At 37.1% G+C, this 24,383-nt stretch overlaps 4 protein-coding genes across 4 annotated transcripts in view; all 4 read right to left on the bottom strand.

The window, feature by feature from the left end:
• Nucleotides 1–24: 24 nt before the first annotated feature.
• Nucleotides 25–10,511, bottom strand: ezh2 (enhancer of zeste 2 polycomb repressive complex 2 subunit). The gene is made up of 20 exons (XM_084102367.1): nucleotides 10,126–10,511; nucleotides 8,306–8,429; nucleotides 7,983–8,111; nucleotides 7,607–7,726; nucleotides 7,409–7,529; nucleotides 6,907–7,086; nucleotides 6,495–6,597; nucleotides 6,116–6,279; nucleotides 5,912–6,009; nucleotides 4,783–5,014; nucleotides 4,382–4,551; nucleotides 4,085–4,179; nucleotides 3,913–3,953; nucleotides 3,666–3,791; nucleotides 2,137–2,315; nucleotides 1,912–2,007; nucleotides 1,739–1,820; nucleotides 1,577–1,657; nucleotides 1,413–1,497; nucleotides 25–1,313 (listed from the first exon to the last, which is right to left on the bottom strand). Exons 2-20 carry the CDS (start codon nucleotides 8,420–8,422, stop codon nucleotides 1,253–1,255), a joined length of 2,280 nt encoding a protein of 759 aa, XP_083958493.1. The 5' UTR covers nucleotides 8,423–8,429; nucleotides 10,126–10,511; the 3' UTR covers nucleotides 25–1,252.
• Nucleotides 10,512–13,168: 2,657 nt separating this feature from the next.
• Nucleotides 13,169–16,868, bottom strand: pdia4 (protein disulfide isomerase family A, member 4). Its single transcript, XM_084102090.1, has 10 exons — nucleotides 16,541–16,868; nucleotides 16,112–16,280; nucleotides 15,806–16,011; nucleotides 15,589–15,727; nucleotides 15,285–15,490; nucleotides 15,051–15,209; nucleotides 14,802–14,953; nucleotides 14,341–14,497; nucleotides 14,008–14,241; nucleotides 13,169–13,805 (listed from the first exon to the last, which is right to left on the bottom strand). The coding sequence occupies exons 1-10, from the start codon at nucleotides 16,626–16,628 to the stop codon at nucleotides 13,390–13,392; spliced, it is 1,926 nt and encodes a 641-aa protein (XP_083958216.1). The 5' UTR covers nucleotides 16,629–16,868; the 3' UTR covers nucleotides 13,169–13,389.
• Nucleotides 16,869–17,489: 621 nt separating this feature from the next.
• Nucleotides 17,490–19,140, bottom strand: LOC311075001 (uncharacterized protein; the record flags this gene model as incomplete). The annotated part of the gene is made up of 5 exons (XM_084102054.1): nucleotides 18,860–19,140; nucleotides 18,530–18,691; nucleotides 18,279–18,446; nucleotides 17,980–18,098; nucleotides 17,490–17,883 (listed from the first exon to the last, which is right to left on the bottom strand). Exons 1-5 carry the CDS (start codon nucleotides 18,878–18,880, stop codon nucleotides 17,490–17,492), a joined length of 864 nt encoding a protein of 287 aa, XP_083958180.1. The 5' UTR covers nucleotides 18,881–19,140.
• Nucleotides 19,141–19,146: 6 nt separating this feature from the next.
• pkd1l1 (polycystin 1 like 1, transient receptor potential channel interacting) overlaps nucleotides 19,147–24,383 on the bottom strand; it is a gene marked incomplete at its 5' end in the record, with an annotated part of 18,059 nt that continues 12,822 nt past the window's right edge. Inside the window, 15 exons of the mRNA XM_084102053.1 lie at nucleotides 19,147–19,294; nucleotides 19,537–19,677; nucleotides 19,773–19,874; nucleotides 20,050–20,284; nucleotides 20,369–20,499; nucleotides 21,041–21,124; nucleotides 21,224–21,347; nucleotides 21,426–21,536; nucleotides 21,614–21,732; nucleotides 21,835–21,996; nucleotides 22,865–23,001; nucleotides 23,614–23,782; nucleotides 23,894–23,997; nucleotides 24,079–24,145; nucleotides 24,354–24,383. The exon at nucleotides 24,354–24,383 is cut by the window's right edge and continues 90 nt beyond it. Coding sequence (XP_083958179.1) covers nucleotides 19,148–19,294; nucleotides 19,537–19,677; nucleotides 19,773–19,874; nucleotides 20,050–20,284; nucleotides 20,369–20,499; nucleotides 21,041–21,124; nucleotides 21,224–21,347; nucleotides 21,426–21,536; nucleotides 21,614–21,732; nucleotides 21,835–21,996; nucleotides 22,865–23,001; nucleotides 23,614–23,782; nucleotides 23,894–23,997; nucleotides 24,079–24,145; nucleotides 24,354–24,383 — 1,863 coding nt within the window. The 3' untranslated portion in view covers nucleotide 19,147. The remainder of the gene's footprint in view (nucleotides 19,295–19,536; nucleotides 19,678–19,772; nucleotides 19,875–20,049; nucleotides 20,285–20,368; nucleotides 20,500–21,040; nucleotides 21,125–21,223; nucleotides 21,348–21,425; nucleotides 21,537–21,613; nucleotides 21,733–21,834; nucleotides 21,997–22,864; nucleotides 23,002–23,613; nucleotides 23,783–23,893; nucleotides 23,998–24,078; nucleotides 24,146–24,353) is intronic.

Raw genomic sequence — 24,383 nt, 5'->3', positions numbered from 1 at the left:
ATGAACAGTACAGCCAGCAAACAATTGTTTTCAATGTTTATTTCATCACGTTTAACAAGTCCCTGTAAACAATTAAACAGCACCTTGTAATTGGAGGCAAAAGCATGGAGATGGAGTGGTCAAAACCCCTCAGGGAAGAAGAGTATAAAACAAGAGTGGCTCGACAGATTCAAAGGAGAAATATGAATTAAAGAGAGCTAAACAAATCTATCTAGCTCCTAATAACTCCTTAATATTCACTAGACAAATCACAGCAATAAAACGATAGCCATCAATAAATTATATAAACTTGTTTACACAAAATAAATAGGGACATTAAACTTCTGGAGTCAAGCCTGGTATTATTGCTTTGATTTTACAGTATCCCACGTTCAGAAAAAAAAGAAAAGTGATTGTTTTTTCACGTAACCCGGGACAAAAACAGCACCTTAATTTATCTCCTTACATTTAGTGATGTCTAAAGTACATAGCTGCAACTGTGTCTGGATAAACCTTAGAAAACATGTACAGTGAGGAATGAAGCGTTACCTGATTCCAACTCCATTTGAAACCTTTGTTCATGCATACAACAATTTAAGTACACCATTCAACAACATTTTAAGAAATCTAATTCAAGAAACTATTCAGTGTTCTTTAAACATGTGAAGGCACCGCAAAAATATGATACTGAGTCTACCCTCCTTTCCTGACGCACCATGTTGTTTAATCTTCACAGCAACAGCTCATTGGCACCAGAAAATGCATGTAATATACCTCTGCAGGATGATTCTGGAGAGATCTACATGCAAAACAGTGACAGTGGCTTTGGTTTGCACAAAGAACAAACTTTAAAACTGAGCTGGGGATTGTGTGGTATAAATAGGTTTTGCATTACAAACATACAGCCGGTTTGAATGTGAAATTTGGTCCGAAGATATTGTCAAAATAATTTAAGGAAAAGAAGAAAAAAAAAAAAAATACTACAATCCAAATACAAAACAATGGCCATAATAAAATGGCTCTCTAATAAAACCAGCTGTAAACAAGACAGAATGTTCAAGTTACTATCAGAAAGTGTATCCCAGAGTAAACCTGTTGGTCAAGTGAAAGAAAAAAAGAAAGAAAAGACAAAGGAAATCTTTCAAATATTACTGTTAAAACCTTTTCAATTAGATGTCCTTGTCCTATAAAACTGTATCTAACTGTATTGGAAATGCATGTGGAGAGAGAATTCCTGAAGAGTTAAGGCATTTGTTCAAGGAGGTAGATGGCTTCATGGAATTTCCGATTCACGTTCAATACCCACGTATTTCAGAGCGTCGGCTTGACTGTATCTGAAAGGGATATGAAAACATTAGGGTAGATTTTATAAATTGCTCCTGAACAAATTATTAATTTCAAGAAAACAAACCTGTGCATTTTTTTTTTTTTACCTGTAGTCAAAGAACAGTTCCTCTCCAGTCTGTATGGCTCTCTTAGCAAATATGCCAATCCTATGATCCCCATTAACCATCATCACTGTGGGGACAGAGAGGAACACACCATGATGTCACATTTTACACTCTACATCATCTTAGCATAATATCAAATGATTTACCTTTTGCATAGCAATTGGGGTTCACAGAGTGGTTGGCAAACCTGATCTTGTTTCCTTTCCTAGTTGCATCAACAACAAAGTCTGTGGGTGTAAAGGTGGCAGGTTGTCAGCCAGTGAGGGGGAATGTGAACAGCCAATGTTTGTAAGGAGGAGGTTAGTTACCATTGTTAAGGTTAAACAGGAAGCTGCACATGTATTTGTCATAGACCTTGCCTCTGCGGTCCGCTTCATCCTGGGAGATGATCTAGCAGGGAAAAATAGAAACGCATCACTCTGCGGGATGAACTCTGACATGTAAAAAAAAAAAGACATACACGTATATACAAACATCTCACCTCCCCACAGTACTCGGAGATGAACTCATTCTTCTGAACCGGCTCTTTGATGAAGATTCCCCATCCGGCCACATCAGACGGAGCCAGTAGCAAGTGCTAAAAAACCCAGAATAAAGAAAGAAAAGTGAGTGTATCAACTAAAGTCGAGCAACAGAATATTAACTATGTTTATATTTGAGGATAATGACACTAATCTTCATCCCGATGTGTCAGAATAAAACACACCTTTTTGGCTCCTCTCTGGATGCTGCAGTTCTTGCAGGAGACGTTTTTACTGTCCCAGTGTTCAGCTGCCCCACAGGTGAGGCACAGGTCTGGGTCACACTCTCGTACGGCCAGGTAACAGGGGCACTGCTTGGTGTTACACTGTGCCTTACAACGGCAACCTGGAAACCGGTTCTGACCTGCAGAGACAGAAAAATAACTCATTGACTCTTCAAATTAAACATGGCTGTTATAAAAGGAACGCTTCATATGAACACATAATAACTTTATCTTAGTTTTAAAAGCTATACATTTACATTCAGTGTCAATCATTCAAACTCAAGAGCTCTGCTGAAAAACAACTGATTTAAAAAGTAGGTCAAAATGAAATGCTTTTAACTTAGAATAAGGAACCTTTACTACACTGTATTTTCTCTTTCCAATCCCAAACCACAGATTATTTTCCAGTGTTTCCGTGTAAACCGGGTGTCACAATGTGCATGCTTGAGCTGGATAACTGGTGTCAGTCTGTGTGTGTTAGGGATGCTCCGATCAGGATTTTTGCAGCCGATACCGATTTCTTGTCATCATGATTGGCCGATCCCAATCATACAAGCTTTACATAAGTGAGATGCAAGCTCTCCGTTGACTGTTACTGCTAACTTCTTTTTTTCCAGATAAAGTAATACCACAGATGTTGTCTTGGTTATATTATTTACATTATATTGTTGTAATTGTTGTTTTAATAAAGAATCGAATAAAAAAAGCATAACAAATAATTTTACAATGAATATTTTAATAGGCCTTTAAAAACAGAGCTTCCGCAAAACACTATCCATATTAGGATACTTTGTATTATTAAAAAGCCTTCAAGACTTTAAAACTGAACATAATTGCAGGCTGTCAATCAATGCAGTTACATTGTAACATCAGCAGGTGGTGGCAAGGGACTGTCTTTATGAGCGAGTCATGGTTAAACCTTCATTCAGCTACTACGCTTAAATTCATGAATGAAACAAGGTGTTGAAATTAACTGAGCGCCACTTTACAAGGTTTAATCGACGAGCGACGCATCACCTGGAAAACGCTGAAGCTGATGTTTCACTTCATACAGATCAATGGTATTGATTCAATGCTTTGAACAGCGCTGACTCCAGTCATGGAAAAATCCCCTTAAATGTAAACAACGTGATCCTACGACAAAGATATCGCTTTCTTCTTCTGACAACTGATGGCAAACTGATTTTTTCACAAATATATGACTTAACCTGAATGAGGACAGACGCGGTTAACCACGCGCTCAGTTTCCCTGTCACTGTCTGCTCTGTATGTGTGTGTGTGTCTCAGACACCGAGAGCAAATGACAGAGGTGTGATGTTTCTTTAGAACGACGTGACTGCGACAGTAAAGTTCGACATCACAGCGTGTTTTAAGTCATCAAATTGGGATCGGTTCGTGAGATCGGCCAAATTTAGTGACTACCAATCGAGTCATAGAATGTGATTATTGGCCGATACCGATCGGAGCAGCCCTAGTGTGTGTATACTCACATTCCGAGCTACACTGGCAGAACTTCTCACAGAAGTTTTGGGCGGTGACACAAGGGCAAGAACTGTCACACGGCTGGCGCGGATGATCACATGGCTGGTAGTTGTACACATGATTGGAGGAGCCATCTGAGAGCATAAATTTCACATAAAAATGCATACTTGCATTCTTACTAAATTTTCACAATAGTGAGCGCACAATCTTGCAATCTAAATGTACGAGCTGGCCTTTCACAGTAAAGAGACCAACCTTTCTTTAGTTGAATTTTCCGACAATGAGTGGCCCACAACCTAGAAGAACCCAAGAAAGAACAACAGGGTTTTTACGTGATTTAAATGCACCAATGATATTGGAAATACTGAAAGTGAAACACAAAATGAAGGGTAGTCAGACTCTTACAAGTATCACTTTAAAGACATACCTGTGTTTCCTCTTCTTCTTCCTTTGAGGAGTGTTTTCATCTACCGCTGGTGCACGTGCAATGATACTAGATTCTTTTACCCTGAATTCATAAACCTGTCAAGTCCCAAAACAGGAACAACTCTTAAAACAAGAATTCAAAGCACTGTTCTTTTAATTACTGTTTGTGGTAATGTGTAATTACCAGCTCCTTAAAATAATTCCACAGCAATTGTGTAGTTGATTAGCATTAAACAGTATTATTAACACTGCAAAATAAAATGTGACATCAAAAGCCCATCTTCTCAGGTGCACATACCTGTCTACAAGTCTTTGTGCCAATGAGTCTGGCGATAGCGCAGAAGTTGTCATAGTAAGTGCCGATGAGCACTCTGAAGAGAGAGGCCTCAGCGCCACTCCAGTCCACGTTCTCAGGAGGCTCTGAGCTCAACTTCAACTTCACTGGAGTCTGACAGCGAGAGTTTGCCTCTGTACAACAATAACAAAAGATAAATGATTAAATGGAAACAAAATATAATCTGAACAGAATAACAAAACAAAAAAAAAAAAAATCAAATAAATACATTTTCATGGCTCCAAAACAAATATAAAATCAATTGTGGCATTACTGATTATGTGACGTTATTAGCATGATGGTTGACAACACCCAATCAAATACCCCATCGATGTGATTACATTTCATAGACCCTTGATCAATACCTGAGGAGCTTGTGGTCTCATCCTTTTTGTCATCATCGTCTTTATCATTACAATCGTTTCCATCTGCCCCTCCTTCTCGGTCGCTGTCTGTGTCTTTAGTCTCAGTGTTAACCGTCGGGGTGCTGGGTCTGCTGTTCGGGAGTCTTCCTCTCCGTCTGCCTACGGTGCGCTTAGAAGGGGTCTTGGCACGCTCAGCAACCACCCCTGCTGGGTATTCCCCAACCATGCCATCCTAAGGAGAGAGGTATGCCATTGCGAGGGTTAATCAGAGTAAAAAAAGTGCACTTTCACAATGAAACTATGATTGCAATTGCAATTTAGAACCAACTCAAACCACACATACTTAAAGGTACACTATGCAACTGTTTTTGTTCAAAATGAACAATTTAACTGAGTCAACATCATCAATCCGTCTTCAAAAAAGTATTTTTGTCTTACCCTGATTCACTATGGTAAGCATATTATAAGTGTTTATATTTTAGACCTGTCGGAATTATTTTCACGGGAAACTGCGTAAATACGTCACTCACCCGTGCATGTCTTGTCATATCCGTAAATAGAGAAAAGTGGCTCCGGCTAATTTGGCGCATGTATGGTGTGGGAGTGGCATAGGTTAGTTGTCACAACAAGCGAGAAAGGGTGACATGGAGCATGCTAAACCTCGGACCTCCGAGTTTAAAAAAAAACCCCGAACCAAGGAGAGACTGCTGGCAAAAAGAGCATGACAGAGCTTGTAATAAAAAGCGAATCAACATTGGCTTTGCTTTTCAGAGATGGCGAGAACTGAGTGATTTGAAATGTCGTAAAATGCTTTGTGCAGAGATGTCGTTTTTATTACTCAACGGGTGAGTAAGGTATTTTATTGAACAGATAAATTGCCATATGTAGCTCTCAAACAGAGTTTATTGTGAAGCATTATCTATTGTGAAGACTGAAGAGTCATATTCATCCACACAGTCACGCAGAGCCAAAGCACAACCAAAACAATGTTCTTCTGCAAAATGCATGCAGTTTTGTTTTTTTAACCACAAGATGGCCAAGTTACATAGTGTACCTTTAATCCAGGCTTCAGGGTTAACAATATCTTTCATACATTGGCAGATTTTACTAAGTGGAGAAATGCACTTGCCTGAACCATATACATATAGCAATAAATGCCACAAGGTTTGCTGTCCACCAGATTCTCCATGTTCTTACGCTTGTATGTGTTTGGAGTTGCATGAAAGGCTGTAAATCAAAAGAGGAATGCATCTTAAAAAAAAGACATATTTGCACAGAAAAAGGGCTAATCTGATTTTAAAGGTCCAAGGACAGCATTTGCTTCATTGCTTACGGTGAAGGAAACAGTCATATTTGAAGCAACGCCTGCAGAAGAGTGTATGGAAGGAGTGCAGACTCTGCTCTCTTTGCACTGATTTTGCATTTGGTCCGTCAATGTTGGGGGTGCATTCAGGAGGAAGAGCCCCTGGGAGTTGCTGCTCCGTGAGTTCTTTATATCTGCAAAAAGATATAGTATCTCAAATTAAAATGATCACAAACCATCGTACTTTGATTTAAAAAAAAATAAATAATGTGAGATGGATGAGACCTAAATATTAATCTTATTTTTTTTTTTAAAACACATTTTGAAAGCAAGCTTCACATTATTTGCCCTTTAAAATTTATCAATCATGCGAAACGTTTCCTTGCAGAGGAGTGGTTTCCTGACATACTTTTCCTTGAGTTCTTCAGTTGAACCTTTATCAGGAAACATGGAAGAAATGGCTTCAAAGATTTTATCAGCGGGAAACTTTTTTGACCCGTCATTGTTGTGATCTGTTGCATAAAATAAGAAAGCATAGTTAATTAAAGAATGAATAGTATAATAAAACGAGATACTATAACATGTAGCATCATGTAATAAAATGTCTGTTTATTGTCAAAATATATATATAAATGCTGCAATGCTAATAAATTTAACAATGTTACTGTGCACTTCAATAAATCTTTGAGAGCATGTTTAAAAAAATAAATAATTAAAATGTGTGAAACATTTTTTTAACTTCTTAAAATCTGTATCAAAACAGATTCTAAGAAGACTTTTTTTTACATACTTTACTCTAAAAATCATTTAAATTTTCTTACTCTCAGAAATCATTAGGTCATGGTGAGAGTCTTCAGCGTCATCTTTTCCATCACAGAGGTCCATCTTCTCAAACTTGCAATCATGCTGATCCTCCTCTTCATCATCTTCCTCATTATCACTGTACTGATTAAGTGCGTTTACTAGCTCCACAAAGATCTCATCATTTATGAAGCCACACTCTACACACAAAGCAAAACATAGGGCAAGAAATCAATACCCTTTTTCAAGCGAACTTGGTCTATTAAAGTGATTTTTGCAACTGTGTAAATGTTAGCTCTGCTTAAGCAGATAACTGTGACTCAATTCTTAAAGGGATAGTTCCCCCCAAAATGAAAATTGTCAAGATTTAGTCATCTACGTCGTACTAAAACTTTATGCTTTTTTTTTTTTTGTGGAACCTTTTAATAGCTTTCCACTCTGTTTTTAGTGAAGTATTACTTTAAAAGACAAAACCCACCAAATTATTTAAATATGGAAAAGAAAAAAAAACTGATCCCTAACCTCTATCTCCGTGAACTTTTCCATCATAATTTTTAATAAGTTCTTCAATGAAGGTGCCATCTTGATCAAGGATTTCATCACCCATGTAAGGGATGTTGTGCAATACTGTCTCATCTTCAACCTTAAACAGAATACAAGATTAAAAGCCTGTATTTTAAAACTTTGATTTCTGCTAATACACAAGGAATTTGGTTTTACCATAAAGTTTTGCTGGAGTGGAGACCATGAGTACATGACAGGCACAGAGGCCACAGCGTTCAGCGTTTTGAGAGGAATGACTTGTCTGGAGAACTCTGAGAAGCCACTGTCAACAGTGCACTGCAAAATGATTCAGTCGTGTTAGATCTCAATGACAGTCACTATTTATAACACACCTTTATGTTTTTGAAAGGTAACATTAAAAAGTCATTTACTAAGTTACCATTTACTTCAAAAGACCAAAAACACATGGCAAAACGCAAAAAGAGATGAGACATAGAAAGAAAAAATAAATTACATTGAGGAAAATGGCAAAAGCATGAGTGGCATTAAAAACACACTTCAGGAGAATCTGAATTGGAGAATTTGTTCTAACCTCTCTGGTCCCACGCAAGGAGCTCACAGGTGTCATAATATGAACAGGTTGTATCCGTCTCAGTTTCCATTCCTGGTTCAATATGTCTGTACGCTCCAATATCTTCTGTCTGTTGGAGCTGAACATGCTCTGTACAGCAAGAAAATAAATGTTAATGTGAGAACCTCCAGTAGAAAGGCAGACAACATTGTTTCCAACATTGTGATTATGTTATACAAAATAACAGTGCATTTGCACTGTCCACATCACGTGACACCTAAATGCATGACCAACACCAGACTATACAAGCAGCTTAATCTCTGCTGTATAAGCCCATGGATCACCTTGACCTCGTCTGCCCTCCTGAAACGTTTGAGCTGCCGCAATCGCATGTACTCAGACTTCACTCGCCGCCTCCAGCAAACAGGACCCTTCTCCGATTTCCTCCCGGTTAATCCCATGGCTTCCCTACAGACATACAGTATGGTTTTAGATTTCATTGTAGGCACACTAAAGAAACATACAACGTGGAGGTATACCATGTATACCAGTAAAACACACACAGAGTTTTCATATGCAATGAAGTGACAGATCAATTCTCTTGCCACATGGCTTGAAAGTTATTACATATGATATTTACTTAACATCTCAATTTTTTCTCTTTGACAGGAATAAGAATAAATAGAGACTTTTGCCACAAATTTCATAAGCAATCTCAACAACGTCTCAGCCTGTGCTCAGATTTGCTGGGATAAAAGACTGCAATCAAGCCAGATTTCAAAATGAACTCAAGGGCAAGGCATATTATTTATTTTTTGACATTAATGTAAAAGAGGTTGTGAGGGATATAAGAACAGTGTGTTCAATGTTGTTTACAAAACATACTTAGTAGTAACTGCCCAGCCGATAAAAACAAGACTAAGGTCTATGCTGAACCAAAATATGTATGGTTATGTACTCTTACTGTATATCAATGGAATTATTAGTGTCTCCCAATTTATTTGTCATAAAGCATTTTGGGAGATAGTTTAAACTTAACTGAAACATACCTAAGAGCTCCTTAAAGCCTCCTGAGCTATGAAAGAACATCATTTTCCTCTGAGAACCATTGAGCAAAACCACCTCTATTACTGTAGAGATTATCTAACATGCTGCGGATACGTAGGCTGAAAATGTAACCGAGCAGCTGAGCCATGTGGTGGCGTGCAAGACAGTGACAAAGTGCCACTTGTAACTTCACAAGTTTTCCCAGTCTTCTCCGCAACACCACAAAAATCACATACTCAATCTAAATGTAGTAAGATGAGAAATTTGCGGGAATAGCCCTTGTTATCCATGAATAAACTTCATATGAAACGTCCTGCAATTGCATTAGGGTACACCTTAACTTCCAAAGCTGGGATTTGTTATCCCGGGTGTTGGTGTGACAGGTGTATGCTCTCAATAGCGCCCCTGCTGGTGTAATAAACATACTGAAGTGACGTCTACTTGAAAACTGAAACAAAACCTTATAGCACGTTTCAAAGAAATGTTTTCTCACAAAACTTAACGAAATCAGTAGGTCTTGTTATAACAATTAAGAAATGACACGGATGAACTAATAAAAGGCTTACAATTGCGATGCTAAAGGAATAGTTCAACCAATATTGATAAATCTGTCTTCATGTACTCACCCTCATGGTCTTCTAAACCTGCGTGACTTTTTTTCTTCTGAGTTACACACATACAGATGTTTAGCAGAATGACAGTCTTAGTCACCATTCACTTCCATTGCATCTTTTTCCCCATACAATGAAAGTGAATGGTGACTAACTTACATAGCTACCCCTTCTGTTTCCTTCCACGGAAGACAGCAAGTCATAACGTTACAGGTTTGGAACAAAGTGAGTATTAGTAAATGATGACAGATTTTTAATTTTTTACTCAATTATCCCTTAAACTTCATTATGACTTGACAGTAGAGTATAACAGGCATAATTTGTATACTAACTGTCTGTAATCAAACCTAACACGACTGTTGGCCTTGCAGTGTTTCAATTCAAAGTTCTTTAAAGTCGCTAACGTTAACTGGTTAACGTTAGCTGGGCTGTCTTAACCAGAAACTAAATGTGATTTCACAAACACTGAGACAACTGTCTCTTAACTGTTTTCTTCTAGAACCTACCTGAAGGAGGAGACCAGTCCACATCCAAACAAACGACTTTTTCCGTCAGTCTGTCGGCGCCGTCCCTAAGTGAAGATGAGCGGTTAACTGAGCTAGCTAACTAAGCTAGCTCGCGGTAAAGGGTCCTTTCACCTCCGCGCGTCCGCGTTACCAATACCGGCGAGCCTCGATAAACAAAAGACAGGCGTTTAATTCGCCTTTAGCTCTTCTAGCATCGATTTCGTCAGGCGTCTTTCCCTCTCTTTAGTGTGACAGGCTGTAAGCGAATTTGAAATGTATGTAAATTTTTAATATTTCCGTTTCTGTAAGTATTCAAACCCGCTCAGTGTGTCGTTTATACTCAGAATTCGCCGCCCACCTCGCGCACTGCAGAATCAACGAGCGCCAAACAGATGAGCCAATCAGAACAAGCCATGTTCGAGCTGCTCATTGTTACGAGTTTTGATTGGTTAGATCCTATCAGGGACTGGGCGAATCGGATGCGTGACTGCAGTGGGGGACATGAGAAGAAGTTCTCTTTGTTCTTCATTTTGAATTTCAAAATGTATTTCAACGAATACAGTTTTGCAAAACTACTAAACCGGCGCGCAGTATGTCATTGTCAGTCTTCGGATTTTTATCATTGCCGCGAATAACGTCAGCAAAGAGCAGCAGATGTTAATCATGTATTTAAGATATAGTATAATGCAAAGATTTGCGCTTTTGCAGGGCTGCCAACTTTTGAGTTTAGCTTGGAGTGAGAATTACTGATTGGGGGGGATGTAAAAAGAAAATATCTTATATTGATATTAAAATATCAATAAGTGTATTGTGATTGTCAAAACATTTTAGTAACTAAACAGAATTTTATTACGTTTAGTGACAACATGTTACAATGTTTACATGGTACAATTGCTGGTAAGTTACGGGTTTTATTATTGCTTGACACAAATTTCACAATTTCAATCCATGTGATTTGATTCAATATTTAATAGTTTGCATAAATATTAGGTACACAAGATAGGCGTTAATTTTTCTCAAGAAAAAAATCTCACCTAATGCTGTAAACATACAGAGAGCCCTATCAGCTGGTGGTATTATTTAAGGTTAAAAAATAACTCAAATTAGCCGCTTTTGTTACTTTCTTCTAGTACAGACAGAATAAAAAGCACGATGTAGTTGTGGCATATACTGGAAGAAAACAGTTCCATATGGCCAGTAAGTCGATATATTCAACATGTCAGTCTATTTTCGACTTCCTGTAGACTGTATTTGGACTTGGGTCAACCGGTTCATTAAGTACCACCCACTCCAAACGGGGGCAATGACATCAATAGTGATGGGCAGTCCGAATCACTTCCCTGTGCCGGTTCTTTTGAACAGTTCGAAAAACGATGCAGAGACTACTCTATGCATCATCACATGGTCCCTGACACCACACCATGCCACAATATATTATTTTAAAAAGTCCAAAGCCATATGTAGGGACATATTGCAGTTTAACACGTTCTACGTGGACATATTGAAACAAACAAAAAAATAGCTTTTTGGCAGCAAACACTTAATATGGGTTTGGTTCATACAGGGATAAAAAAGTATCCCATGTGTACCATGAAATACTCTGCTGTACATTTAATGCTGTGGGCATCTTTAATACATGGCATCATGGATTCGATCAAATACCAACAGATAAAAAATCAAAACCTGACAGCCTGTGCTAGAAATCTTGTAACAGGCCACGTTTGAATCTTCAACAGGACAGTGATCCAAAAACAAACATCAAAACAAAAATGGGTCACTGAGCACAAAACCAAGCATCTGCAATGGCCATCCCAGTCCCCAGACCTGAACCCTATAGAAAATGAGTGGGCTGAACTGAAGAGAAGAAGCGCCAACATGGATCTGGAGAAATTCTGTATGGAGGAATGGTCTTTGATCTCTTGTCAGGTGTTCTCCAAACGCATCAGGCATTATAGGAGAAGACTCAGAGCTGTTATCTTGGAAAAAGGAGGTTGTAAAAAGTATTTAATAAAAGGGGGCAAATAATAGTTCTCAATGTGTTTTGGAGAACACACTATTTCATAATGTGATCCCCCCCCCCCCTTTCAATTATTTTACTTCAATAAAAGGTTAGATTTTTGCATTTTTATTTTTAAATAAAATATCAAAAGGATAAACAATGCAGACTGATTTTTTTACAGCCATCTTTGATAATATTTACAAAGGGGGCAAATAATTCTGACCAGCACTTTATATCATATTTCAATATCATATTTGTTTTGTTTTTTAAGTTTAAGTTGGAGGGCCTGTAGCTTCATTGGAGGGGGGCCCAAAGCCCCAGGTGGAAAAACTACTGCCTGACACCGTCCCTTCCTTCTGCCATAGAAAGTGAAATTGCCTGAAAAAAATCCATGTATTGTTGACCTAAAAGTAAAATAAATACAGCCAACTAAATGTTTAATCACTAAATAATTGTATACAATTTCTCTTTTAAGAGTATTAAGTGTTGAACTGATTTTTTAAACTGGCAACAAAGTCAGATGACCAAATTTTAGTTTTCTTTGGAAAATTGTAGCAAATTATTATAAGCATTTGTAATACAGATTTATAAATGTGATTAAAATCAGTCTGGTTGATTTTATGTCTGGGTCTAAAGTATCAAAGCCGCTTTTTATAGGACCATCTCTGTCTCAACTTCGTTTCAAGTGAGAATACCATTTTACCAATGGTTTCTGAGCACTATTCCTTTATAGCACATGATCACCATTTAAGCTTTTAAAAATATACTACAATCTCCAGGCTCAGTGTCCCAGACACCAATATTTTAATGATTCATCAAACATGAAATCCATACTGGGCAACTGACATGGAGACAAAGGTTAGGTTTGCAAATTTTTAGTACTAGAGTAAACCATGAGTGTATATTAGTACTGTTCTGAAGCATCTGACAGAACGTTTGGACTTGAACATTGAACATCAAGATTTAACAACCAGATGAGATCAAGTAGGCTGGTCATCAAGAATTGAGTATACAACCACAGCGTATTTATGACACTCCACTCCATTTACATTTTTAAATTATTTTATTTAAAAGACTTGGGAGAAATAAACCTAATAAACAGTGCTTGGTTTGGAATGAAAATACTGAATGTTTTGATCCCAGAAACAAAAGAAAGTACAAAAACAAATCAAAACATTCTCTTTTCTAAAGGTCTCCAAGCCCCCAGAATACTTCCATTCTCAGGGAACTGCATTTATATATAGTTCATGGTTTCTATAAATCTCTTAGAGCTCATCTTTTGTGTGTGATAACTTTGTGGCGTGTTTTTCCACAAATTTGCTCAATTCCTCCAAGTCCCTTTTGCCGCCTTCAAATTTGACTGGGCTCTGCTTGTTGTTGCTGGGAGAAAAGTAGATCGTAGGGAAGCCCTCTACTTTATAACTGTCGTGGGGCACATCATTAGCAGTGGCATCCATTTTGGCAATGACAAGATTCTTCTCGTTCTTGTATTTCTTTCCAAGAGCTGTGTAATCTGGATCAAGCTTTTTACAGTGGCCACACCATGGTGCATAGAACTCTATAAGGACATCTTTCTTTGAATCCATGACAATGTCATCAAAAGTCTTGCCCACCACAACCTTCACTGGTCCTTTGTTGCTCTTGGGAATAGGCTGAGACTTTACAATAGGTTTCAGCTTACCTGTCAGAGAAGAAAAGATATGTAGTCATCGATTTGAACTTTGTGGCAACATAAGTAGTGCTCAACATCAATGCAAGACTTAGAAAAACCTCTTACAATACTGGCTTAATATTGAACTCAATATTTCAACAATCTTTCTTTTTAAGCCTTAAGTTGTGTAACCATGTCCATTTCATAAGGAATACATAAACCAATAACTTACCTTTTTTGAAGGCCATGATAAAGCTTCTAAGCACATCAGAGTCAAATTCTTCTGGCTCCATGGCATATTTCTTCCCTCCCTCACCAAGAATTCCAACATTCACCTCCTCCCCGCTTTCACTGAGTCCAAGGCTCTTCAGTTCATCAGCATAGTCTTCCTCATCCGCAATAGCAAATGTGTACTCTGGGAAGTCATTTGCTACTTCAAGCACTTTGCTCCTCCAAAACTGTGTGGCTGGGTGGAAATCATTTGTGTGTCAGTAGTGAACAAAAGAATTTGCATTGTGTGCTACAGGTATGATCTTAATTCCTTTTACACGGCTTTGCTACGTACCAACTCTGTAGTCAAAACTGAAGTCCACTCCATAATAAACAACCACAAGAGGTCGTGTGGTGTATCTCTTTGCTTCGTTGCTCTGTTTTCTGTGTCCAACCAAAGGTAGTATGTGTTTCTTGAAGAAGTCTTGAACTTCTGAAGCAGGTGTGGAGTCCTTTAGGAAAAAAAAAAAAAAAAAATCTTTTAGGGAAACTTGAATTGGGGTTTGTCACATTTGCCATAGTTTAATTTTCATAGGAATTTTAACTTGAGGGCGAAAGCCTTGCCCACACGGATTTCGCAACGGGTTTGAGTTGGTCACGTGAATTTGTCACATTGACCAACAGAAAATGGTTTGGTTTGAAAGTAACTTATTACCAGTTTTTGCCCACCTTACCGGTAATGTTACCGCACCTTAACAATAGTGCCATGCTTGGTTTGCAAAGATCTCACAGAAACATTAAAGATGCAGAACTTACTTTAATTGTTAGTGAATGAGATGCTGGCTCATATTTAGACCTAAACTTCTCTGGATGGAGCATGACAACTTCACCAGGTGAAGCCTTGAGGAATTTTGCAACTTCATTGTTGAACGTATGCATAAATTTGTAGTCATCTCGCAGAGAGTTACCTGCAGCAAAAGAGAACAAGTTGTTCGAAAAATTGAAAAGTAAAGATTAAATCTCATTCATTTGAGAAGGAAGACTTTCAGACAGCATAATACACACATGCTTCTTGATAGATCTCATATGCTGCATCTTCTTCACTGGAGAAAACGCCTACAATAACAGCATCATCTCCATCTCTGAGGATCTCCTGAACCTGTTTCAGTGTCTGCACCTGCTTTGATGGAGGACCCGCCTGGTCTGACATATAATCAACAATACCTAGAAGAAAAAGAATGAAGAGACTGAAATTCCCAACGATTCACCAAGTCACCGAGACAATGGGTGAATGCCTACCGAACTTCTCCCGTGGACCATTGTAATCAAAAGCTTTGCCCTTTCTGAAGATTTTAAGGGTTGGGTAGCCAGACACACCAAACCGCGTCGCTAAATCACTCTCTGCAGTGCCATCTACTTTAGCCAGTGGAATAGGAGGAGTGCGATTGCTTAGCTCTTTAGCAGCCTTCTCATACTCAGGAGCGAGTCTCTTACAGTGGCCACACCTGTTTGAAAAAAAGACACACTGATGGTTTAGAAAGAAGGCAAAGAGGTTACATGCCGAGTTAATAAATAAGCTGCATGGGACTCTAAATATACAAACCAAGGTGCATAGAACTCCACCAGAATGATGTCTGCATTGTTCACCACATCATCAAAATTATCCTTAGTCAAGACTAGGGTGGCCTCTGGAGGAGGTTTCCAGTCTGGTTGGGCAACTTCTTTAACCCGTTCCACGATGGCTGGAAAAATGAAAGTTAAAACCATGCTTGATTAACAATATCATAAAGCCAATATCAAGATCATTTAAGTGCACTCACCATGCACACTTCTGTCCCCATCATAGTCCACCGGCTCCCCTTTTTTGAGTATTTTGATGGTGGGATATCCAGACACTTCAAACCTACTGCCCAGAGCACTAGCCTTAGTGGCATCAACCTTTGCCACTGGAATAGGTGGGTCATTCTCCTTTAGTGTCTGAGCGATCTTCTCATACTCAGGAGCAAACTGTTTGCAATGGCCACACCTGAAAAAGTTTAATATTTACATGACCAAGGTCTTTGACAGGCAATGACAATGGAAAAAAAAAAAAAAAAAAAAAAAAAGAGGAAAAAAAAAAAACTTACCATGGTGCATAGAACTCCACCAATACGGTGTCTTTGCCTTCCATAAAGGTTTCAAAGTTTTCATCTGTCAGCACCAGCACCCCATTCTCCTCCTTCACTTCAGTGTCATCTGCATCATCCTCATCATCATCCTCATCGTCATCTTCCTCTCCTAGATCTTCAGCTGAATCTAATATATTTAACAAATATGAAATGGATTAAGCTAAATCTTTATTTCCTGTTTCCTCGATACTTTTCTTAGTTTTTTCCTAAGTCTTTGTTGAGGTGCAACAAAAAAATTCGTTATGGTCTCCACAACAGTCTTCTAACATGCTGTGTTGCCCTAAACAACAATAATACATCAAGCTTGCTAGCAAATGCAACGGCTCTGAATATCTCAAAACACTCAAAAGACTTTTAGATATTAACATCCTGCAAGAGATATCTTACCATCTTTGGCATCTTCTTCGCATCGGTTTGGTAATATGAAGTGTGTCACTCCAAGCAGCACAATCAATAGAAGGGTTATTTTCTTCATGATCTGTAATATTCACGCCTCCTTTAGTTAGCTTGATGGCTTAAACCGAGGTGCATACACTGCTAACGGTAGTCAAAGGAATTAATACTGTGATAGTTATGATATCGCTTGGATTAAATGATTTTTGCTCAGCTCATCACACATCACGCATTTTTCTCTCAATGCTATTTTATCACTTCGCTTCCCCACACCTTTACTTGAACTTGTCTGACTTGCCACGCTCTGATTGGCTGGTAGCATAAAGACTTGGCCAATCATCTATCGCCACTCAAGTCTGCAGCTCATGCACGTTCAAAACTGCAATTGGGTGGTCTGTCATGGACTACAATCTGATTGGATGTTAAGGAAAGGGAAAGGAGGAGATCCAGGAAGAGTAACCAGGAGGCATCCTGTTTCTATTGAGCAATGTTAAGTTTTCAGTTGAAGTTATTTACTCCCTGAGTAGTAATACAGTAAACGAGACAAAAAGGTAGACATGTAAAAGTTGTATTTACTAAAATTGTATGCATGTAGAAATGTAAATTGGCAAAAGAAAGTTTGATTTGATTATCTTAAAGAAAATTGTAAATAAACTGGTCAGTCATTATGGCTAACTCACAAGTGAAGGGCCTCCCTCAGGAATTTAGAACTTTTTAAGAAAATTATTAAACTATTAATAAACAAGTCACAGTTGTACAATTTGTCAAACAAGCCATGTCCTTGTGGTGTAGTAGTCCTTTAGCCTTTACGCATTTAACTTCAAATCAAATATCAAGTTTGAGGTATGACTGTGTAAACAATGTTCAGTTAAGTTTTAATAAAGTAAAAAATTTAAGGAAACTCATATGGCTTGAAAATGCTTGTCTTACAGAATTTTTTGTATTACATACTTTGTTTAATGTAACCTGGAATAACCGTTTGCTCTTCTACAGAATTGTCCATTCCCTCGATTGACTGTCCAGCTGCCTTGGCATGAGCTGGATGAACTGTGTGCCTTTGCATTTGTGTGATGATTTGAGTCTTGAGGGCATAATTATGCTCATCTGCCACTCTGCTTGGATTTGATTTAGAGGACACCATGCCCTTCCACTCGGCTGGTGCACAATGGATCTGCTTTCCTGAAGAAAGAATCTGTGCCTGTCCAATCTCTTCTGACTCTCTGACAGGATCTTTGAGGTGGTTTTTGAAATTCCTCAGCCCTCTTGAAAGGCTCTTCTCCTGCGTTCTTCCTCTGCCTTGGTGTAAGTACTGAGACATTCTATGTTCTGGTGGTAATCTTTAAGTGAATTAGTGAATTACAGTGTTAGATTTTGACATTCATTCATATTGTACATCATCTATCTACTGTATTTGACTTAGAGAACAAGTCTACCTGTGAGTGTTTTCCTTATATGACAAAAATGAGGCACTGCTCATATCCAGGCATTGTTTGTGCTTCTTCCCCAAACTGTGTGGCTGGCTATTCACACAGTTTCCATCAGAAGTTATACTCTATACAAAACAACAATATGCAATTGTTGCAATTTAATATATATTATCAACTTTTAATAACATAACATTTAATAATATTAATAAACATTATATACAACATGCACACATAAGTGTCATACATATGTGTTTGCACAGTGCAGTGTGAATAATGTGAGTGCAGTGCAAAAGTAAAATAATCACCTCTGAGTCTGAGTAATAAACATGGTCAGAAAGTGGGAAAGAAAAATTGCTCTGGGTTTCAATTAGATTTTCTTTTGCTGGCAGGGTGTTGTGGAGACTGTCTGACATGGTGCAGAGATGAAACAACAGCTCATCCATGAGATCCTCGAACTCTGTTAAGTAAAAGCTCTGTGGGAGGAAATCTCAACAATGATGCAGACAGTAGTGTTTACATATTAGAAACTGTATTAATGATTGCAGGAAGTGCTTACATTATTGTGGACATGATGGTCAGTTTGCTTGTGACTGGCTTTTCCAATAATGAGTAAAGCCATGTCTTTGACATAATAGATCATCTCAAAGAGAGTCAGTAAATGTTTTCTTTTTTTAGTTGTCTTTGTTTGTTTCACAAAAATTGTAAGGGTGGCAATTACCTGAAGGGGGAAAAACTATTTTAGAGTTCAAATTCAAATTATGTCAACCAGTCTAGGAGGTATAGTTTCAATATGAAAAGTTACACTTTAAAGTAAACTGAGATATAACTGCACTTAAATATACACTGTGTATCATAAATAATACATATTTGATATTCCAATACATACCATAGCATTCAATGGAATCATAGTGCAAAATATAGCTCCAAAATAAAGTGTTGTTGGGACTTGGGTTTGGAGGTAAATGTCGCTAAAGAAATGAGTGAAGAGCAAATAAGCAGATCTAGAGATACCAGTAAATGGGAATGAATAAAATATCAAGTTGCGGAGACCAGAGAGGGCCACTGCGACAATAACACCAGGTGCCTAAATAGAAATAAAGAAAGTAATTTAATGGAAGTAGCTTTCGGTTACATTAATGGGGTGAACTGATTGTAACATATTGTGTTATGTAAATCAATAGGCTACCAGTAACCAAAGCAGGTTGGAGAAGATCAGATCCCAGGTAGACACAGCTGCTGCTACTGCTTTGTTTAGTCGTAATAAGGACACACATTTCAGAAGAAGCAAGTTCACAACAGCACCAAGGAGTGATTGAGAAATCTGTGAATTATATATGTTCATATTTAAAATGATCTGTTTGCCAGTGAATACCATTTGCTAAATTCAGAACGCTTTTAGCAAGTCTGAACAATTTTAGTTCACTTGAGCCATTTAACTGCATGCAGTGTCAGGTTTTTTTTTTTTTTTTTTTAATGTTCATCTGCAGTTTATTCACATTATGGCATATTCACATAGTGGGATACTAGGAATAGAGTATAATGAATTAAACTAATATGTCCTACCTGCTCACAAAAGAAGATGGGGCTTAGATCAACAGGTAATTTAAAATCCTCCTTCTGAAGGAAGTCAATCCTCTCTGTTTTTAGCATAAAGTTGTACACAGAGCAGATATATCGTAAAAGACTGCAGATGATAACTGTCACCTGTGTATATAAAAAAAAAACAGTAATTAGCAGAGTAAAGTCATTAAAAATACATAGTATGATGTTGAAATGTATTAGACAGAATGTAATGTCACCTCTAGCCAGCTCCTAATGTTTCTCCAGTAAAGCCATCCTCTTTGAGTCATAACATATATTTGCCAATACATATGAAGCAGAATGAATGAAAAGAAAAGAATCTAGATGTAAAATGAAAAAAATATCAAGTTAAATATACTCACAATATACATTTCATATATATATAAAATTGTGTAATATTATTATGGTTTCATATTATGCATATTGTATACTCACAATCAATAACGATATCACATTTACCCTCCACATGTGTCTGAACTGTAATAAGATGCTCACCTCACAGGTCATAACACCGTAGTCAAGGGCAGCTGGGAAATGGTAGAGTCTAGTGGACTGAACACTTGCTGAGGGTATCAGAGCTCCTGTCGAGGTTTGCTCTACTAGAATGGTGACTGACGTGAAGAGGTTACTGGGCCCGTTGTACAGGAGAAATTGGACCATCACAATCTGGGTGAATGGTGTCATCCAGCTGGTATCCAGAAGCTTTTTAATTGACTTGATTGCTTTGTTCCTATTTTAGCAATGCAATACATATTCTTTATATAAAAGATGATATATTACTGTTCACATAAAAGATTATTAATTAACAGCTTACCTTGTTTTTCCCAGGCTCACACTCACTCTTTCTCCCTCATAACACCCAAGTTTTCCACAAAGTGAGTGTCTCTTTGCCACAGATTGGTTATTAGAGGATTTCATATTGTTCTTGCCCAACAAATTCAAGATCTGTTCATAGAGAAAACACACTGGAATAATTAAGTTTTCGAAAGAAGTCTCTTAAGCTCACCAAGGCTGCACTTTTTTTGATGAAAAAGATTGTAGCAATATTATTACAATTTAAAATAAATATTGTAATACATATTTTATATAATAATTATTTTTAAATTATATAAAAACTCTTTTCTGAATATATTTAAAAATATAAATTATTTCTGTGATGGCAAAGCTGAATTTTCAGCATCATCCAGTCTTCAGTGTCACATGGTTTTGTAAGACTGGAGTAATAGCTGCTGAAAATTCAGCTTTCCATCACATGAAAAAATTAATATATTCAAGTAAAAAAAAGTTCTTTTAAATTGTAATAATATTTCACAATATCATCAAATACATGTAACCTTTTTGAGCATAGAGATTTCTTTCAAAAACAAAAATCCTATTTCAAACTTTTGATCTGCAGTGTATGTCAAATGTTATGTGTATGTATCTAATATGTCTTCACATTAAATGAATAATTTTTACTGTGAAACAGTCAGCGTTGGTGATTTACCTGGCATGATGAGTTATATGTGCTCTTGATCTTTCTAATAACTGGACTCCCAATAAAAGAGAAAGCACCTCTAAAATCTCCTGTCTGTTAAAGCAACACATTGTAAGCAGTATTATTCTTTGTAAAGCCACTTAAATCCTGTTTCAAATAGCTACAGATGTCAAATAAACAATTAAAATTTACTTCATTTTCTATTCCTTTCTCATGGCAGTTGGCATTGTCATATAGTCTTTCTAGGAAAGTGGTTGTTGTCCATTTCCACCAGTCGGCATGTTTTTGGATGGAGTGAAATGAATTTTGCGGACCCCTGTTTATATGAAAATAACATTAGCACTTTTTTATTTTATAACAAGTAATGTGGTTAAATGAGAATGTCTGTATTTACTTTGTAAAATGAGTTTTGATAGCCTGATTTAAATGGTACTTGTCATTGGCAGACTTTCCATAAGTCACAAATAGAATCGTCGACAGCATCATTAGGTGTAACATCAAATCCCTGTTGAAGCAAAAGTGAATTTTTGAGGTTAAAGGTTAAGAAAAAATTAAGTGTTGAGGTTGATTAAATAGTAAGACCTTGTGGTTTTGTGAAGGAGAGTCTGTTTCTTGATCTGGCCTCTCACACACTTCAGCTCTCTTGAATTGGGTGGCCGCACTAGACGCAGATACCTGGCTCTCTGACGGGCAGCGAGCACCTGCTCATCAAACATAATGCAGAGTACTTGCAAACTTGATTATTATTCAATCTAAAATTCTCTTGCAATTAGTGTGACAGAAACATGTTTACATGATTTTACCCTTTCAAAATGGGACTGCTGGTATTTGCTAACCAAGACATCCTCAATGTTTTGGTCCTTGTGTTTCAAAAACTCAGTGACAGGCTTAGTTACACTTAGATTGTGGAACCAGTTCGACCTCTTTCGATGTAGCAGAGACACTGTGATAGCAATTATGAGTATCTGTATGAGGAAATAAACATTTAAAACAGGTTTCAGTTTATATAGATTTTTTTAAGGGTGTTTTCAGACCTGTAGATCGTTTGCTTTGTTCCAAAACAGGAACTTGATTTGTTACAATGTTGCATTTTCTTCTTGGTTCAGTTCACTTTCACAAGGCAACATTTCAAAGCATACCAAAATGTGTTTGTGCAAGTCACATTTGAGTAAAGCTGTCCTCTTATTGTATAAGAGGTCCTCTTATATTGTACATGTATATGTATATATGTGAAGACCTCCGATGCAAAAGCCTCTAAAAGCCACCTATGTCAAAAATGAGATAATAATATTGAGTGAATGCTCTCCGCACATAGTATACATTCATAAAATACTTTCACTTCAAATTCACTAAATCCCAGCCTCAGCCCATTCATGTCGGTACTTCGGTAGAAACCTATACATAGGAGCCTGATAAAAATGTTAATATTAAAGAAAAACGTTAGACGGACTTTTGCATCTGAAAGCTTCATATACACATACATACATTTATAAATTTATAATGCAGTTAGAGTGGGAATAAAGGCTTCTGAAAACACCCTAAGATCTAAGAACAGAACATGGGCCAAATATTAAATTGAAACCATGTACAGCTACCCTACATAGTGTGTGCGGGATCAAGATGATTTACCATTGCTGGATGTAGTACAAAGCCACAGCAGACAAGAGAAAAGAACACAGAATGAGCCCACAGAAGAGTCTTTGTTTTGCTGAACCTGTAGGGTAACACATTTGAATCCTTATTTTCATATATTTGGGAAACAAATATTGTGACAAAGACACTTTTTTAAGTAATATTCAAGCTCCAACAGAATATAGTAGTACAAAGTATCACCCACTTTACTCCAAGAGTTCCTGTGATGATGACGCATGTAAGAGAGAGAGTCAAGCAGAGGGTCCAGCCCACATAATAACACCAGGATTGAAGACTTCGGATTCTACCGCCACAAAACTGCCGCTTCTCTAGGATGTCTGTGTACAAAACCAAAAAAACAACAATAACATGAATAGAGTAAAGGAGAAAAATATTAAAAGAAGTCTATTATGCTCATCAAGGCTGCATTTATTTGCTCAAGAATGCGGTAAAAACTGTAATATTGTGAAATATTATTACAATTTAAAATAACTGTTTTAAATTTTAATTTATTTAAAATATAATTTATTTCTGTGCTGGAAAAGCTGAATTTTCAGCATCATTACTCCAGTCTTCAGTGTCACACGATCCTTCAGAAATCATATTAATATGCTGATTTGCTACTCAATTATTATTATCAATATTGAAAACAGTTGTGCTGCCTAATATTTTTGTTAAACCCACACACAGGATTCTTTGATGAATAGAAAGTTCATAAGAACAACATTTGTTTTGAAATAGAAATATTTTGTAACATTATAAATGTCTTTTTCTTTCAAAAAAAATGTACTGACTCCAAACCTAATTTAAAAACTATATAATTATAACTATATAAAAATAACAAATATATTTGTTAAATAAGTATTATTTATTAAAAAATCTGTATCATTATAGTATAGTATAATATTATATTTTTTATACTTAAATTTGTATCTAATGAATTTACAAACCTGCAAAGGTGTGCGATTTGAAATCATTCTTATTCCATTTGCATTTTTCATGTGATCTGTTGTTGACATCAGACATAGAGTCTTCCACAGTCTCTAAGATGGTGTCAGGGTCGTCTTGAAGTTTTGACGTAGACAAAGAATCTGAGGGTTTCCAAACCTGAGTACCATACTGCAGGACACACCATTTCATTGTCTTTAGTAATGTAGACTAAAATAATGTAAGTGTAAAGCATATTCAGCTGAGCATATAAAGCATATTTAACTGATCTGTACATTATACCTTATACTCTTTTTTCCAAGAGCTGCGAGTCCAGTGGGAAACTGTATTCCAGGACAGATACGATTCAAATGTACAATCATTCATTAGAAAAGCATCATAGTGATCTGTGAAACAGATAAACCAATAGAAAGTGTTTTGCATTAAACTATATTGAATAATGAGTGGAGTGACACATGGTAACATACCTTCTACTGAGTAGACATCAGGCACCTTGACCATATAATGCTCTCCAGACACACTACGGGACATGGTCTAAAATGGATACAGAAAAAAATCAGTAGCGTATAAAAACAATAAAAAAATATGTATATATATATATATATATATATATATATATATATATATATATATATCATACATAATAAATATAGTTGTCTGAATTAATGCATCCAGTAGATTCAGAATTTAACTGTGTGGCAAGAAACTAAGGGACAATTTCAGGCAGCCTGGGAATTCTGACCTTGCCGACACGGAACACCAGGGACACCAG

This window comes from Abramis brama (assembly GCF_963993115.1).
Source record: "Abramis brama genome assembly, chromosome: 24".
NCBI classification, from domain to species: domain Eukaryota; kingdom Metazoa; phylum Chordata; class Actinopteri; order Cypriniformes; family Leuciscidae; genus Abramis; species Abramis brama.
Note: the sequence above shows the minus strand (reverse complement) of the source record. Positions and strands in the feature narration are given on the sequence as shown.

Coding starts and splice junctions, on each gene's coding strand:
- ezh2 (XM_084102367.1), bottom strand. CDS start 8,422: ATGGGATTAACCGGGAGGAAATCGGAGAAGGGTCCTGTTTGCTGGAGG. Junction 4,180..4,381: donor GCACAAAGACTTGTAGACAG/GTATGTGCACCT, acceptor GGGACTTGACAG/GTTTATGAATTCAGGGTAAA. Junction 2,008..2,136: donor TCCAGAGAGGAGCCAAAAAG/GTGTGTTTTATT, acceptor TGGGTTTTTTAG/CACTTGCTACTGGCTCCGTC.
- pdia4 (XM_084102090.1), bottom strand. CDS start 16,628: ATGAAGAAAATAACCCTTCTATTGATTGTGCTGCTTGGAGTGACACAC. Junction 15,491..15,588: donor GTGGAGTTCTATGCACCTTG/GTTTGTATATTT, acceptor TTTTTCAAACAG/GTGTGGCCACTGTAAGAGAC. Junction 14,954..15,050: donor TGAGATCTATCAAGAAGCAT/GTGTGTATTATG, acceptor CTTTTGCTGCAG/GTAACTCTCTGCGAGATGAC.